Genomic DNA, 16,453 nt, shown 5'->3' with positions numbered 1-16,453 from the left:
CGGACAAACCTCATCAGGACAAAGATCATCAGGACAAACCTCATCATGACAAACGTCATCGGACAAACCTCATCAGGACAAAGATCATCAGGACAAACCTCATCATGACAAACGTCATCGGACAAACCTCATCAGGACAAACGTCATCAGGACAAACCTCATCAGGACAAACGTCATCAGGACAAACCTCATCAAGACAAACGTCATCAGGACAAACCTCATCAAGACAAACGTCATCAGGACAAACCTCATCAAGACAAACGTCATCGGACAAACGTCATCAGGAAACACGACCTCGGGAAAAAAGATATCAGGAAAACAAAATGATGTCAGGACAAACTACCCCAGGACATATTATCTTAGAACAAATGATCTCAGTACAAATGATCTAAGGACAAATGATCTCAGAACAAATGATCTCAGAACAAATTATCTAAGAACAAATGATCTCAGGACAAATGATCTCAGGGCAAATGATCTTAGAACAAATGATCTCAGGACAAATGATCTAAAGACAAATGATCTCAGAACAAATGATCTTAGAACAAATGATCTCAGGACAAATGATCTAAGGACAAATTATCTCAGAACAAATGATCTTAGAACAAGTGATCTTAGAACAAATGATTTCAGGAAAAATGATCTAAATACAAATGATCTCAGGGCAAATGATCTTAGAACAAATGATCTCAGGACAAATGATCTAAAGACAAATGATCTCAGAACAAATGATCTTAGAACAAATGATCTCAGGACAAATGATCTAAGGACAAATTATCTCAGAACAAATGATCTTAGAACAAGTGATCTTAGAACAAATGATTTCAGGAAAAATGATCTAAATACAAATGATCTCAGGGCAAATGATCTTAGAACAAATGATCTCAGGACAAATGATCTAAGGACAAATGATCTCAGAACAAATGGTCTTAGAACAAATGATCTTAGGACAAATGATCTCAGGACAAATGATCTCAGGACAAATGATCTCAGGACAAATGATCTTAAGACAAAGATCGGACAAACGTGCATTCGAGGATTTGTGTTTGACCCAAGTAGGCCTATCTGTATCTGGTTTCCTTTCGACAGCTCCTGCGACACCACTGATTCCAAGCTGTACAGGTAACGTCATGTCCCTTGGGTCCATCAGCTGTGTGGAGAGATGAGGCCTGATACATGGGCAACATCTGGCTCTTCTCATCTTAACACCCGGACTGTGTGCATGGATTTCCAATGCCATATCCATATAGAGCCATATCCATAAATATGCGTATATCTACTTTAGAGAGGCGGAGATAATAAATACATAGATAACACTCGCTTGTAGGACTTAATCCTCTCGTAGTCACAACTAGCAGTACTAAGGCTTTCAAACACCTAAATGAACTATGCTTATACCACACCAAGTCTCACTCAACGATAACGTCTGAGAGCAAAAAGGTCATGTACTTGAAAAGCTACAAGAGTCATTGACATAAAGAAAGAAATTTAAGCTTCTATCTCCAGGGATACTGTGAGTGTTGTGAATAGACCTAGTGATGATACGAATTTCTATTAATTTTAGAATACAGCGCTGACCGGTCGGTGTATAGAAATGGAATTGGTTTATGACTTCCTTTGTGTTCATGTAGATTTATGTTTAGTATATTGGCTCGCCTTGTTATAGTTTAGAAAATAGTTTAAAATTTTTCTATTTCATTATTTGATTTATATATTTAAATTGTAGATAGTTATCAACAGGGTATCTAAGAAATGTAGATGTTTAAAACCGTAGCTCTCAATAAGAGGTATCAATATAATTACTCTTTTAGTAAAAGGAGTTATAAGTCAATATTGTCGGATCTATTATTCCAGGAGCAGGACATTACCCCGTCAATTATTTCCCGAGCAATTAACCCCCGGACATTCCACCCCCCCCCCCCCACCCGGAACGATGAATCTGTCGTAAATTACGCCGTGGACATTCATCTAAGTAAGTCTCGGGTTCGATGTCAGTAGATCGTCCCTGAGTCCACCCAACTCAGATGGGTACCTAACTCGCGTTAGGGAAAGTAAAGGCGGCTGGGCATAGTGCTGACCACACTATCTCTTCATATGCCAAGGTCACAGAAACAAGTGAACTCTACTTCACTTGCCCTATAGACTGTCAAGTTTGAAAAGGGAACTTTACTTTTTTACATTCAACTGCCCCCACATAAGCCCCTGAGCAATTACCCACCGTCAATTACCCACAGTCAATACCCCCCCCACCCAACAGACATTCCCCTGACATTAACCCGTCAATTACGCCCCAAGCAATGACCCCTCCTGCCGATTAACCCCCGGACATTCAACTCCCCCGACATTACCCCCCGGAGCAACTACCCATCGCCAATTACCCCCCCCCCCCCACATACACACAGACATCCCCCCGACATTACCCCCCCCCCCCCCCCCATTGTTCTACTCGTGATTTCACGAACCCATCATTAGAAGTTACAGAACAGCGCTTTTGGATACCCTACATTGTGCTGTAAAAACCGACTTGAATACATACCGTACCACCAAGACATGAAAGCCACACCTACTCTTTATTGCTGGATCTAAACCAACTGAAACTTTTAACATTGAAGAGTTACCTAGCTAGTTATTGATTAATCCATTTTGTTATATTGGACGGCGTTGCCGAGTGGTAGAGCGTTCGACTGCTAACCCGGAAGTCTTGAGTTTGAGATTGGTACCTGCCTGATCGAAAGTCCCCCTGGATAAAGCATGATCACGCTATCCTTTCTTTTGCCGTAGTTAAAAAATATATTAAAATCTACGCATTTACCCAATACACCGTCGGGATCGAATATATTATTTTATTTCCTTTAGCCACATCATTGCCTGAATACATTCTGTTTAAACCGATCCTTATCTGTAATGTTCAAGTCATAAAACGTAGCTTCCTCTATCGCAAATGTTCATTATACGAAGAGAGAACAAAAAGTACATGTATTTGATATCATTACAGTCGTATTATCCCCGTTAAAAAATAATAGATTCGTTAACAAAAAGCCAGTAAAAACAAACAAGAAAAACATTCCAACATTTTGTTTGATATGTTCCAGACGAAATTACGGCCAAGCAGACATAATTATCTTTCATCGATCCCGTGGTCTGTTTCTGGGAAGCATATAAATGTATTACAACACAAAAAAATAATTCAAAAATCCAATTCGTCCTTGACACTGCTTGTTTCAATTTTAGGTCACGTCGATCTTATGTGGAGGCAGTTGGAGATTTTACACGGGAGTACAGGTGAGGTCAACCGGCATTTGGCGACCGGCATTTGGCGACCGGCATTTGGCGACCGGCATTTAGCGAATGCCGGCAGAATTTCTTGACGAAATCAAAGATCTTATGAAAGGTGATATTGATCTAACTGCTGTCTGGTAAGACGACTGAATATGACTTTAAACCTCTAGGAAGTAAACAAAACTTAGTGAATCTCCAGGATCTTAGGAAAGTTGGATAGTGATAGAGGTCAACGGTCATTAATAAGGTCAAAGAGCATGGAGAAACTGGAAGTTGAGCAACCGTTAGGACAAGCTGTTTAACTAAGATAACGGACAGGAAACGGGACTAAGTGATACAGATACGTAGCAACAGTGATGTTTGAATCTGGGAAAGTATTATAAGGGTGGTAAGTAGGTCACCAACCAGCTCTATGGCTCATGCAGGTTTTATTGAGCCGTAGAATTGATTGGTGACCTACTTACCAGCCCTATAACAGTAGACAGTAGACAAATCAAAAACAATGTTTTCAGTAGAGATCGATAATGATATGTAATAGTTATTATACTGTGATCGTTTATAGTTAAATATTATATTTTTACAAACCGGGCGAGTTATAAACCTACCACTATAATCCCACGTGTTTTTGTCTAAAATTAGCATAGTTGTTTATTATTCAAGCTACATCCCGCCAAGCCAAACCTTTTCGGGTTGACAGGAGCTTAAAAAGGGCTGAGACCAAGTGTACTTGACATGATTTGATTGGTATGGAGAGGGTGGTTTGGGATTAAACGGGGGAGGGGGGGGGTAGATACTTTATTGATCTCCTTTGAAGACTGACTTCGATTACTAAAATATTATTGTCCATATAAGTAGATACCTGTAAAACAATTGGTTACTTTTGCGCTTTTTCTAAATACTTTGTTACGAGCATACAGAACTTAAAACACGGTGTTGAGATTCAACATTAAGGCACAACAAAATGCAATTCGTGGCATAATTCTATGTCATCAGTTAAATAAAATTTTCAGAATTTGGTAGAAACATAAACAATATCATATACCACGGCTCTTACACATTTTTACCATGATTTTAATACAGTGACACTGAAAACTGAAAGCTAGTTTATCAATTTTTTTAAACTGTGAAACATATCTTAAGTAAAATGTTTCTTTAAAAATGTCTTATCCAAAATAAGCCTATACATTTAGCTAAAATAAGGAAATCCTTTTAAAAGATACGGAGGCAGTATTTTAAAAGGATACGTTTGTTTTATAAGCGTAAAAAAATACAAAAAATTTCATTTCGCAAGCGAGTGGGCGAGTTCCACAGACATTCTCTTTATAATCCCTGGGATTAAACACCCCCACCTTCGCCTCGGGTTAAAATTATTTCTAAAGCAATTAATTACAGCTTCTAAATTAGATATCGCACGTTGAATTTCCCAGCTTTTAGCGCGGGGGTTACCCAACAATAACAAAAATATCACCATGACGTACAGCGTGATCACATCGACCGGTAACTTCCGGCCGCGAACTTCGCGCCGTGCGGAGCTTCCAGCAACCGGGAACCGAGCGATGCGCTAAGGTAGTGGGGGCGCGTATTCGCAGTTCGTGGGGGCGCGTATTCGCAGTTGCCGTTCTCGTCCTTACAATTATTCGTATCGCTAAACGAAAAAAAAAATTCTTCGGATTATTATTTCCGTTTAGTAAGTCTTCGTGGAATTTGTTTGGCAGATTTCTTCATTTTGACGTTCTGTCATGCAGGATGATTAACACAATTCAGGACTTCTGTTTCTGTTTTCGCGTAGCTTTATGCTGTCGCGTGGTATTGCGTAGAGAGGCGTACGCTAAGCTCTGATTGAAATGTATAAGCCAGTTATTTTCATTTCGACATAGCTCCTGCAGTTTTAGGATTATCGCCCACACATTCTTTTGTTAAATTTTGAACGGAGAAGCCTCGCACAAAGACCTTTTGTGAGTAGTTTTAGTGGTCATATTTGGACAAGTACTGAACAAGTGCGTGGACTACATTTATATTAGTATATATCTATCTATTTTTATATCTTATATATATATATATATATATATATATATATATATATATATATATATATATATGTATATATATATATATATATATATATATATATATATATATATATATATATATATGTAAGTTTAAGTAGAAATTATTTTTTCTAAATAGAATTTTTTTTAAATAAAGGATTTGATGAAAATACTTCAAGCCTTACCAACTCATATTAATACACATTGATTCACCCCAATTCACATTAAACCATCAGAGGACTATAAGAGGATTCATCTGTTTTGATACAATTAACGACCATGGGACAAGGCTGTATTGGCTATCCTGGTCGCGGACGTCCAGCGATATCGTGTAACCTATTATCGATAACAATCTTCTCAGTGATTCATCGCTCTACTGCCCCGTGTTTAATCATCTCATCGTCGGCCGGTAATTAGATCGGGCTCTGGAAATCTGAGAACATGTTCGCATCAACCATGGAACCGGAGATGTTCAATTTTTCCCTCTCACCTGACCAGAATTTCTCCTCCAACATAACAGGTAGGTTCCATTATATATATATATATATATATATATATATATATATATATATATATATATATATATATATATATATATATATATATGAGTGTGTGTTTGTGTTAAATAACATAATAATAAGACGGTGCCCCTAAGATTAAGAGTTTTAAGTAACGCTACAGCCTGTAAATACAGTGCCCGCTAATGTGAATAACTAACCAAGATACAATATTTTAAGTGATCAACATCCTTATGCCATGGCCAGTTAATATATAACAACAACGTCTTGAAAAATGTTTGATACGCAAATATTGAAATGTTAACAAAACTCACTGATTACTCAAAAATTAATCCTATGCTACTGCGATGAAAATCTTTTTTTGTCAATCCCAGAAAAATTATAAAATGTTTATTTCATCACATTTACGCGAAAGTGTTATTTACTGATGAATACCTTGAAACTAACGTTAGTAAAAAAATCGATGACTTAATATGTATATCCAGATCTTTTATTACCATAATGACGATTTAGATGAAGTCTAGTACAAGTCGCTCATTTGTTGATGCCTTAGGGGACAGATAAAAAAAAAAACCGTATAGCAACAACCGGCAATGTTAAATATTCATTAAAAAAACACCGGTAGTCGGTATTTGCATATGTTGGTACAAAACGTATATATTTCTGAATAGTAAAAAGAGCATATGGTTTAAATTCACAATATGGAAAACACACGTTTTATTAAAAGACATTTTGAGCCGTATTGGACACGCCCCACCCCTTACATCAATACACCCGGGTAAGGGGCCATCTAAAACGATGAAATGTGAATACTGTGGAAGCAGTGAAAGCTGTGCGTGTTTTTATAAAGCATGTCAGCGTGATAAGTATACATTTTATACTTAAAGCACGGTATTAGCTACACACTAAGTCGTTATGTCGGTGGTTGTGGTGTCATGGTCCGCTCAAAGACATTGGCTGATGACTTCGTATATTTTACACCGCGTTTACACTTGCGACATGTATACTATACATGTGCGACATGTATACAAAATCTTCGTCATTAAGTTATTTGTCTGAACATATATATATAGTATGGGTGTGTGTGTGTAGGGGGGGCTACTCTTTTGTAATAATTTTTTTTGTTTCTAGACATGTATAGCATACATGTCGCAAGTGTAAACTCGATGTTTCATTGTAAAGAACTTCTTTGTTTTTAATTAATCACTGATAAAATTTCCCATTTTGTCTAAAATGTGCATAGACACAACTTCCATATACCCGGAGAGATCAAGTTTTCTAGAATATGAGCAATTCTGAAACGATAAAGTAAAAATTGCCCCGGCAATGTTTTTACAAACGTTTTTGAAAACAATCAATTCAAAATAATATGTCTGTAATACGGATGCCGCTTAATTGCTTTATGATTGAAATAAATTTGGTAAGAAAGTTTTCCTTATTGTTGGGGAAATCTAATAGCTCACTAATTACAAATGAAAGATAAATTGACCAGCCGTTGCTAGTCTGCAGCCGTTTAGAAAGTCTATTAAGCTCTAATTGAAATTCGATTATACCTATGAGAGCAGACAACCCCCACACCCACCCACACACCAACACACACCACATGAAACCACAGGTGAAATAGATTGTGACGATCAGTGTTCAAAGTATCTAAGTATCTAAGAAAAATAACTAAGAAACCACACAATATTTTTCCCTGGTGTTAAAAAATATATAAATTTTGTTAACATAAAAAAAAATAAAACATAAAAACACACGACATTTTGCTGTACTCATTTAACTAGTGTTAAAAAATACATACATTTTGTTAACATCCAAGCCCCCCCCCCCCTCCAAAAAAAAAACAAATAACCCACACATTTTGCTAAGATCCTTCCGCAAATGTTGAAAAATACATACATTATGTTAACATAAAAAAAGGAAACAACAAAAACAAAGATAGGGTTAAAAAAATAAATAAATTTTGTTAACATTCATGCCATCCCATGCTGTCAAATTTTAGGAAAAAACAAAAATTTCGATATCAGAAAGTTTTAACGCTCTTAGATTGGTTAAAAATATTTAAAACTTTGAGCTATTAAAAAAATATTTCTCGCTACAAAATTAAAAATTATTAAAATCACAAAATAAGATCCATCTTTGTTGGGTTTAATTTTGTTTTTCTAACTTCTGGTTTCTCTCCATCTGGCCTTCTGTTGCCTTTTGGGGCACTTGTTAAATGCTCGAAATATGTTTTTCTTTGATAGTAGGTTTGTTTTTTCTATATAGATTTGTGATCGTTTAGAGAGTATTTCTGTTCGTTGTATATACGTTTTTGTTTAATAGTAGGTTTATATTTGCTGTGTAGATTTGTGATCGTTTATTGAATATTTCTGTTCGTTGTAGGCCTATATACGTTTTTGTTTAATAGTAGGTTTTTATTCGCTGTATAGATTTGTGATCGTTTATTGAATATTTGTGTTTGTTGCATAGTTTTGTGTTCATTTAATAGGTTTTTGTTTGCTGCATTGAACATTTTTTGCTTGCTGAATAGATTTGCATTCTTTGTATACAAGGTTAGTGTTCGTTTTTTTTTCTATTATTGTTCGCATTATAGAAGGTCTTCTGTTCCTGTATATGTTTTAAGTTCGCTGTGTATGTTTTAAGTTCGTTATATATTAGGTTGGTTGCGCCAGGATAAGAGGGTAGCATACACACGGTTGTTTAGACGTGGAAACAATTACAGCAAGAAAAATTAGTTTGAAAAAAATGTATAAAACAGTTTGCAAACAGTTAAGGAAAATCAATGACAAATATTGCTAGTGTTATACTTTCAATATTAAATTCGAATTTGAGATGTTCTGCGTCCAAAGTAACATTTCATTTTGGAAAAAAAAATCAACCCAGTTAAATGACAACGTGATTCATGAAAAGTTATTAAGTGAGAATTAACAGATAAGGTTTAAGAGATGTTTTCTTCCTCTTCGTTCTTAATTTTAGTGTTGGAAGAAATTCCCCTCCAACGCAATTAAGTATACGTGTCAACTGGTTATGCGCCATTGAGGCCATTGACTCCGATTTCAGCCTGTTTTTTATTTTTTGGATTTGCTTCTATAGCCTTTGTCCAACCAATAATAAACTACAATGCAGCAGTTGTCTGATTTTTTTAGTTGTCTCCAGCTAACGAGCCTCATCTGCCCGAGGGTTCGAACTCGAGACTTTTCGGTCTAGCAACCATGAGCTTAACCGACTCGACCACCCTAGATCTTTTATAAAAATGTCGAGCGAAGAAAGAAAACAAACCAAACACCAATCACAAAACCCACAAGTAACATTTCAGCATCAAACATTCGATAACTTGAAGATGTAAATTCTCCTTTCGGTATAATTGATCATACACTCTACTGGATTCCTCATTCAGCTCTATATAACAAAGACAGCAACTTACCTCCGGCTTTATAACATAATCAAAACATTAAGCTCAGCATCATCAAAGCCCACACAACACTATTAGATATTTAGATTACCGTAAATAGATCTACTATATCTAACGGTTGTAGTTACGATGTGTAATATAATCCCTAACAACCATTCAGCACTTTCAGTTTCAGTAGGTGGCCAGAACAATATCCACGATTTCAATGTATATTTTCAGCGATGAAAATAGGTATTGTATGTAGTGTGGGTTGGAAAAATTAGCATTGAATGACATCAATCACTAGTAGGTGCTCTAACATTTCTAATGGAATAGGCTGTAAGTCGAGAGGGAATTAGATCTCTACAACGCAGCAGTTTCTTTTTGAAATGTTTCATTAGAAAAGATATTTTGATATCTGATGTTTAATATTGAAATACTATACATGCACATCAATATACGCACAAACATGTTTACGATAGCTTGCACGCACGCACGCACGCACACACACACACACACACACACATATATATATATATATATATATATATATATATATATGTATATATATATATATATATATATATATATATATATATATATATATGTTTGTTCTATAGTATTTTGCAAAGCTTTAAAAAATTAAAGAGGCAAATGAAATGAATACTTAGTGTCTTTGGCTGCTACAACAACTTATTTTAAGCAATTTTTAAAACCGAATCGTTAAGCCAAACAATAGTGCGAATAATTTAAAATTCCTCTCGTACTTTTGTCGATGTTTTGAGTTTTCATAAAATTTTATTTAGAAATAGCAATGAGTGTGTTGTAGTTAAGAATCCTCGATATAACTCACATTTTCACAAAACGTATTACTATCGAGTTTCATTAGATTAGCTGCTTGTTGATTTAAGATTTAAATGTTGAAGTCAACCCACGGCGATGATGATAGCTTGGGAGAGAAAGGCTCAGAGACATGGTGGAGGGGGGGGGGGGGAGACACTCGGATGCGTTATTTTAAAACGCTATCGTGTATTTTCTTTTACTGATCTTCTAAAGACACAGCGGTCTCTGAATTTATTGGGATTCGATGCAGGGTGATACAGGGTTTCGTTCAGACATTTTTCTCAGAAAAAAAGGGGGTGGGAGGCACTTGAAACTACCGGGGGAGTAGTCGACTCTGGTTGAAGTATATATTTATTTTCTTTATAAGTTAGATATTTTTTTCTCTATTACGTCTGGACGACGACGGACGGAAGATAGACTTGCCCGGTTGAGGAAGGTAGGGGAAGGGGCATTAACACCCCCCCCCCCTTTGTGAGATGCCTGAAAGAAACACTGGCTGTGTGTTGATCTCATAAATACACAGCCACCGCTGAATTTTCAAGAGAAGCACATAAGTCAACACCTATCAAAACATTGAATGATTTCCTAGTTTTCTATAGCTCTCGCTGATGTTATACCCAGTTGGCAACGCTATGAACATAGATAATAGGCTACGTCATATAATTGGTTAGCCTTTTAAAAACAAAGTTGTCAAAATAATTAAAATGAAAAAAAAAATCCCGTGTAGCTGTTTATTCGATAGAAACTACACGAAAATTCAATGTCGAAAAACGCGGTATCGTTGCCTCATCACATGCCTAGACTTTCAATACAGGCAACTTACACTGTGCGCTGTATTCTCCAAGCCTATGTTGTATCAAGTTACGTGCAGTTTTTTTTATAATCCCGCGAGATTTTATATCTAAAGCAAGTCTTTGAAGATCGCGGCCTAGGCTGAGGCCATTTTTACTTTCTCGTATACAGAGTATAGAGGAAGTATTGTAATCTTGCACACAAAGGACATGATATTTGGACAGTTTTCCCAGTTTTACACCCCAGTACTTAATAATATACGGAATAAAGGGGATTTTTTTTAATAGGGCAAAAATTCTGAATCCGGATTTATCAAAATCTCGGCGTTTTACTCGTAATCGAGTCGGAAAAACTGGACTTTGCAATTCTGTCCATATGGCTGTCTGTGTGTGTGTCTGTCTGTAAACACGATAATTTGAGTACCGTCACAGCTAGGTTGACAAAATTTCATCTATACGTATTTTTATTAAATGTGTAGTTCTGTATAATCTTTTCAGCGATTTCCGTTAACCGGATATTGAACTTATTCTACTATTCTAAGAGCCTATAACTTTAGTACTTTTTCAGCTAGATATAAAAAAATTAACAAATATGTAGAATATCTAGTTTTCTGTTTTCTGACAATTTTTGAGTAATTTTCGGTGATCGGAAGTAGTACTTTACCCTATTTCCAATTTTTTATTCTATTGAAAAAAAAATAGTTTTTTTTAAATTGATTTTTTTTTAAATGTCCTTATTCCAACTGCACTGGGGTTGCCATCTCCATTAGTGTTATCTAAGAATATTCGAGAAAGTTTAGGGCAGCTCACTCCCGCTTGATTTAAAATTTCAGAACACGCTCGACATGTCTAAATAAATTGCTATAATTTAATGAAATTTTTATTTCCATTTATATAACTTCCTAGATGAAGATTTCGGTAGTAATCAACGCAAGTCGAACAAAATTCGGAAACAAAAAGTCATCATTGCTCAAGTCTTTAAAAGCTTGACCATCTTGACCGCAAGCGAAAATAGAAACATTTAGTGCAAAAATTTGAATCAAATGCAATAATGTTAGATTGGTGAAAGTAAAAAAAAAATAAAAAAGTAAAAAAATTAAAAAAAAGTGTTGTGGGCGTGGGAAGAAAGGGGGGGGGGGGGGGTTAAAGTTAAATTGACAAAAGCAATTACTGTTGTTGATACAGCAACCGAAGTGTTGTCATGGAAACGTATCTCGGTATTTCCAGCATTCGGCTATTATTTAATTTCTGATTTTATCAGGGAAAGGTAATTTAGATGCATCTTCCTGTTTCGTAACTGTTGTGTTGTTTTTTTTTGCATTCAAGCAAAAAATTTAAATACAAGAATAAAACGGTCACTGTTAATATCTGAGAGTCAATGCCACGCTGCGTGGGGTGTGGGGGTTGTGGGGGTGGGGGAATAGCACGTATGACATGAATAAGCAAACGTATCCCGGTTGTTTGAATCTTTTCTTTTAGCCGGGTGTGACGTCACACTTGTTAGCGTGTCTTCTCTGTTCTCACTGCAGCAAGTTTAACGTAGTATCATGTTTATGTTATTGTAACGTTTTGTGGATGTCAGAATCAATGGATGCCAGGCTAGCCAAGTAGCGGGGACGTTGTGCGGCTACAACATGAGGCGTAGGTAGCCATCGCTCACATGTTTTAAGTTAGAGAATTTATTGACTAAATAGTTCGACTAGAATAAAACCTGCTCAGTGTTTCTTCCAGACTTTTTTCTCCGGGGGGGGGGGGGGGTAGACTTTCTTCGGGGGGGCGGACACTGTTAAAATTATATATTTTCTATATAAATTATATTTAGTTTTGTCGGGGGGGGGGGGCGGTAAAAAATTTTCGGGGGAGGGGGTGGGGGGCGAAGCCCTTCCGAAGAGATGCCTGGAAGAAACTTTGAACCTGATGTTGAACGTTCGACTTCAATGGGCGGACAGGTCCATTATACTAGGACCGCTAGTTCGATTATATATATATTATATTAAAGTTCGATTATATATATATATATTATACTCGTGCACGCCGACAAACATACATAAACATAACAGTAAATCAGATGTATTGATTAATTGATCTGTATTGTCACTTTTGGCTGAGCTCCTTTTTATCCCAGTTGTTTCCTGTTTTTAATCCTTTTGGTGTGGAAAAAACCCAAAATTATTGAATCTTCCTTCGTTTTTGAATTCAACTTCTCTGTGTACAGACCCTACACGACAAAAGAAAAGCGAAGTTTTCCAACACCCTGCGTGCCTTTTAAAAGGCTTTAGATTTCTCCACAAAGCCAAACCCTTTTACCCGTCAGAAATAGAATAATACGGGGCCTCGTTTTGACCACCATGATGACGTCAGAGGCATTTATTATTTATAAATTGAGTGCTCCCCCCTCTTTTAGAGTAGTCGGCCCAACATAGTAAATAAGTCAACTACAAATTATTTTAACACCTTATTCTTATCTACAGCCTTTTATTTTGTTTTTCCAATGTCTCCAACCTTTTAAATTCTAGGCCTAGCCATCAAGCTAGATCAACATTTGGCGGCTTTTAGTCTATCAATATGTCACTTTTTAATATAATACTATACTATCAATGTCTTAAAATATAGAGAGCAAAATGGGATTCAAAGCAAATTACTGGGCACCTAACTAGAAGAAGTAAACATTCAATTGACGATAAACCTACGCATTCTTTTATTTAAACTTTTTAAATAAACACAATATGAATTACATTATCTACCCACCCGCTAAAAGATCAATGACGTACCACACACGCACCCACCCACCCACACATACACACATTTTGCTCACATTTTGTAAGCGAAATATTACCCCACACCAGATCAACATTTGGCGGGTTTTAGTCTATCAATATGTCTCTTTTAAATATAATATCAATGTCTTTAAATATACAGAGCAAAAGGGGATTCAAAGCAAATTACTGGGCACCTAATTAGATGAAGTAAACATTCATTTGATAATAAACCTACGCATTCTTTTATTAAAACTTTTTAAATAAACACAATATGGATTACATTATCTACCCACCCGCTAAAAGATGATTTACGTACCCTACACGCACCCACCCACCCACCCACCCACACATACACACATTTTGCTCACATTTTGTAAGCGAAATATTACCCCACACCAGATCAACATTTGGCGGGTTTTAGTCTATCAATATGTCTCTTTTAAATATAATATCAATGTCTTTAAATATACAGAGCAAAAGGGGATTCAAAGCAAATTACTGGGTACCTAATTAGATGAAGTAAACATTCATTTGACGATAAGCCTACGCATTCTTTTATTAAAACTTGTTTTAAATAATCACACTATGGATTACATTATCTACCCACCCGCTGGAAGATCAATGACGGACCACACACGCACCCACACATACACACAATTTTTCTTACATTACCCCACACCAGATCGCCCACACACCACCACACCTTACCGCCTCACCATAGCCCACACATCTGCTAATTGTCTGGAGTATTGTGTAACCGCCCAGACTGGCGCGCCTCTAATGATACGCCAGGTAATGCCTTGCTGCCAATATGTCTGGGCGTGTCTGCAGACAGATGTAACAATAGATTAGTCCTTGTTGGTGGCCGGCTGTTGTTTATAGTCCATGATCACGTGACATAATAAGCACAGCTTATGATCAAACTGATAAAACAACATCAAGTTAATATTAGGCAAGACAATATTCAGGTGGAATATACATGATAATCTAATTGGATAATGTGATTTCTCAGAAATATACAAATATAAAACTTCGAGAAACTTATTAAGGTTTAAAAAAACATAATGTTAATAAATATTGGAACGAAATCAGACAATACTGTGGGTGTTATTGGGATTCCACCCCTTTCTAATCAAAATGGACCCAAAAAAAATGACAACCCTACCATGTTACACTTATAAAAGAAAATCTTATCAAATTACATTAACATATAGTTATTAATTATGCACAGGTATGCGTAAAAATCTAATGACTATAAAGTATTTTGGACCCTCGCGTGTAAAATTCATTGAAGCCAATAGATCTAAATTTGGGATAATATTTTTTTCTTTTCTCCTTTTAGATTACGTTTTTAGCTTAACATATAACACAGGAGGAATCATAACATTGAGGGTAGAAGGTGAAGAGAAGGAACTAAGGGAGGGGTGGGGGAGGGGGAGACTAGATATGTCGGCAGGTCGGGTCAAGAAAATCTCAGGGTGGGGTTGGGGGTGGGGCTTGTTGCGTTTATTTTCGTGTAAATTTCTCTTGAGACCTGACACACACAATTAGAAAGGTAATAATTTTCTGAGTTATGAAGCATTCCCCAAATATGAAGATTAATTAGCGGCGAAAAATAATTATATTATTACCTGGCGGTGAAGACGCGGGTCTAACATAAAAAAAAAATTCATAATCAGTTTTCTGGATTTCTGAGGTAGGGGCACTGGATGGATTAGATGGTTGAATTCAGTTAGAATTAGGATATCCGTTAAAATCATGTACATGAAACAGATGCCTTAATTCAATCAAATAGATAGTGCACATCTCTAGATCGAGTTATCAATTAAATAAGTTTTATGAATTTCAATATTAAACAGCTTAACAAAGCACTAATATTTCTTAGTTGATATGGAAAGTACAGGGTAGTTTAAAAATAAACTAAGCGAAGAGATTTTTAAAAAGAAACTTTATTTAATTTAAATAAATTATCAAGTAGTATATTTGTAATCTTCCTTATTGTTTAGGAGACAATTTATAACTATGCAATAGTCTATTTCATGTTAGAAGTCACATAGCAAAAGAAGCTTTGTATAATCTTGTCATATTAGAAACTATTAAGCTACTTTGAGATTAATATTATCTTTTTATCCTTCAAGCATAATACATTGTTATGACCAGGATTAGGCTATTATTAGAATCGAGGAATTACCTATTTGTTTAGTAGGTTTTATTACAGGGTACTATGACAAAGACATAAGCCATTCCACTTTGTTATGACAGGTTTATGAGGTGTTATTTTACTGAAACACAGATACTGTAAATATCTATTTTAAACGACCTTTCTTTCTTTACATACATACTACATAAAGCATTTTCAGCTTCTTTATGTTAATTAAGAAGTGTTTTTGAAAAAGATTATCGTAAGTTTTTTTAATAAAAAAAACACAAAATTTTTAAACAATACTTCAGCATTTATAAGCCACCTAGATTCCAAAATATAACCCTAAAGTGAATAGCGTGCATTTTCCACCTTGAGAAGAAATTAAAGGGACTAAACTCGGCATCAGAATTGGGTGGATTAAGGAGCTAATAGCTTTAAGCTAATAATAAATCATTTCGTCATATTTTCTATGGGCCTTCAACCCATGGGCGTCTTATCTAATCAACTCACGCAAAATAGTTAACAACAACTAATTTAAAAGTTGTCCAAAAATAGCCTCACCAGATAGTTAAATTATTCATCGTAAGATTTGCTTGACAGAACCAATCGACCAATCTCGTTACAGAAATGTCTTCAACAGAGCCAAGTCAAATCGACTCGTGTCTGTAGAGGTCCAAT

At 35.9% G+C, this 16,453-nt stretch overlaps 1 protein-coding gene across 1 annotated transcript in view; it reads left to right on the top strand.

The window, feature by feature from the left end:
• The first annotated feature begins 4,964 nt into the window (after nucleotides 1-4,964).
• Nucleotides 4,965-16,453, top strand: part of LOC131939753 (FMRFamide peptide receptor frpr-18) — a 41,651-nt gene continuing 30,162 nt past the window's right edge. Inside the window, exons 1-2 of the mRNA XM_059298238.1 lie at nucleotides 4,965-5,234; nucleotides 5,485-5,847. Of these exons, the coding sequence (XP_059154221.1) occupies nucleotides 5,769-5,847 (79 nt within the window). The 5' untranslated portion in view covers nucleotides 4,965-5,234; nucleotides 5,485-5,768. The remainder of the gene's footprint in view (nucleotides 5,235-5,484; nucleotides 5,848-16,453) is intronic.

This window comes from Physella acuta, unplaced genomic scaffold (assembly GCF_028476545.2).
Source record: "Physella acuta isolate Inbredline_101_S28 unplaced genomic scaffold, ASM2847654v3 ptg000291l, whole genome shotgun sequence".
Lineage (NCBI taxonomy): Eukaryota > Metazoa > Mollusca > Gastropoda > Physidae > Physella > Physella acuta.
The sequence above is the reverse complement of the archived record's forward strand: the minus strand, read 5'-3'. Positions and strand labels throughout refer to the sequence as shown.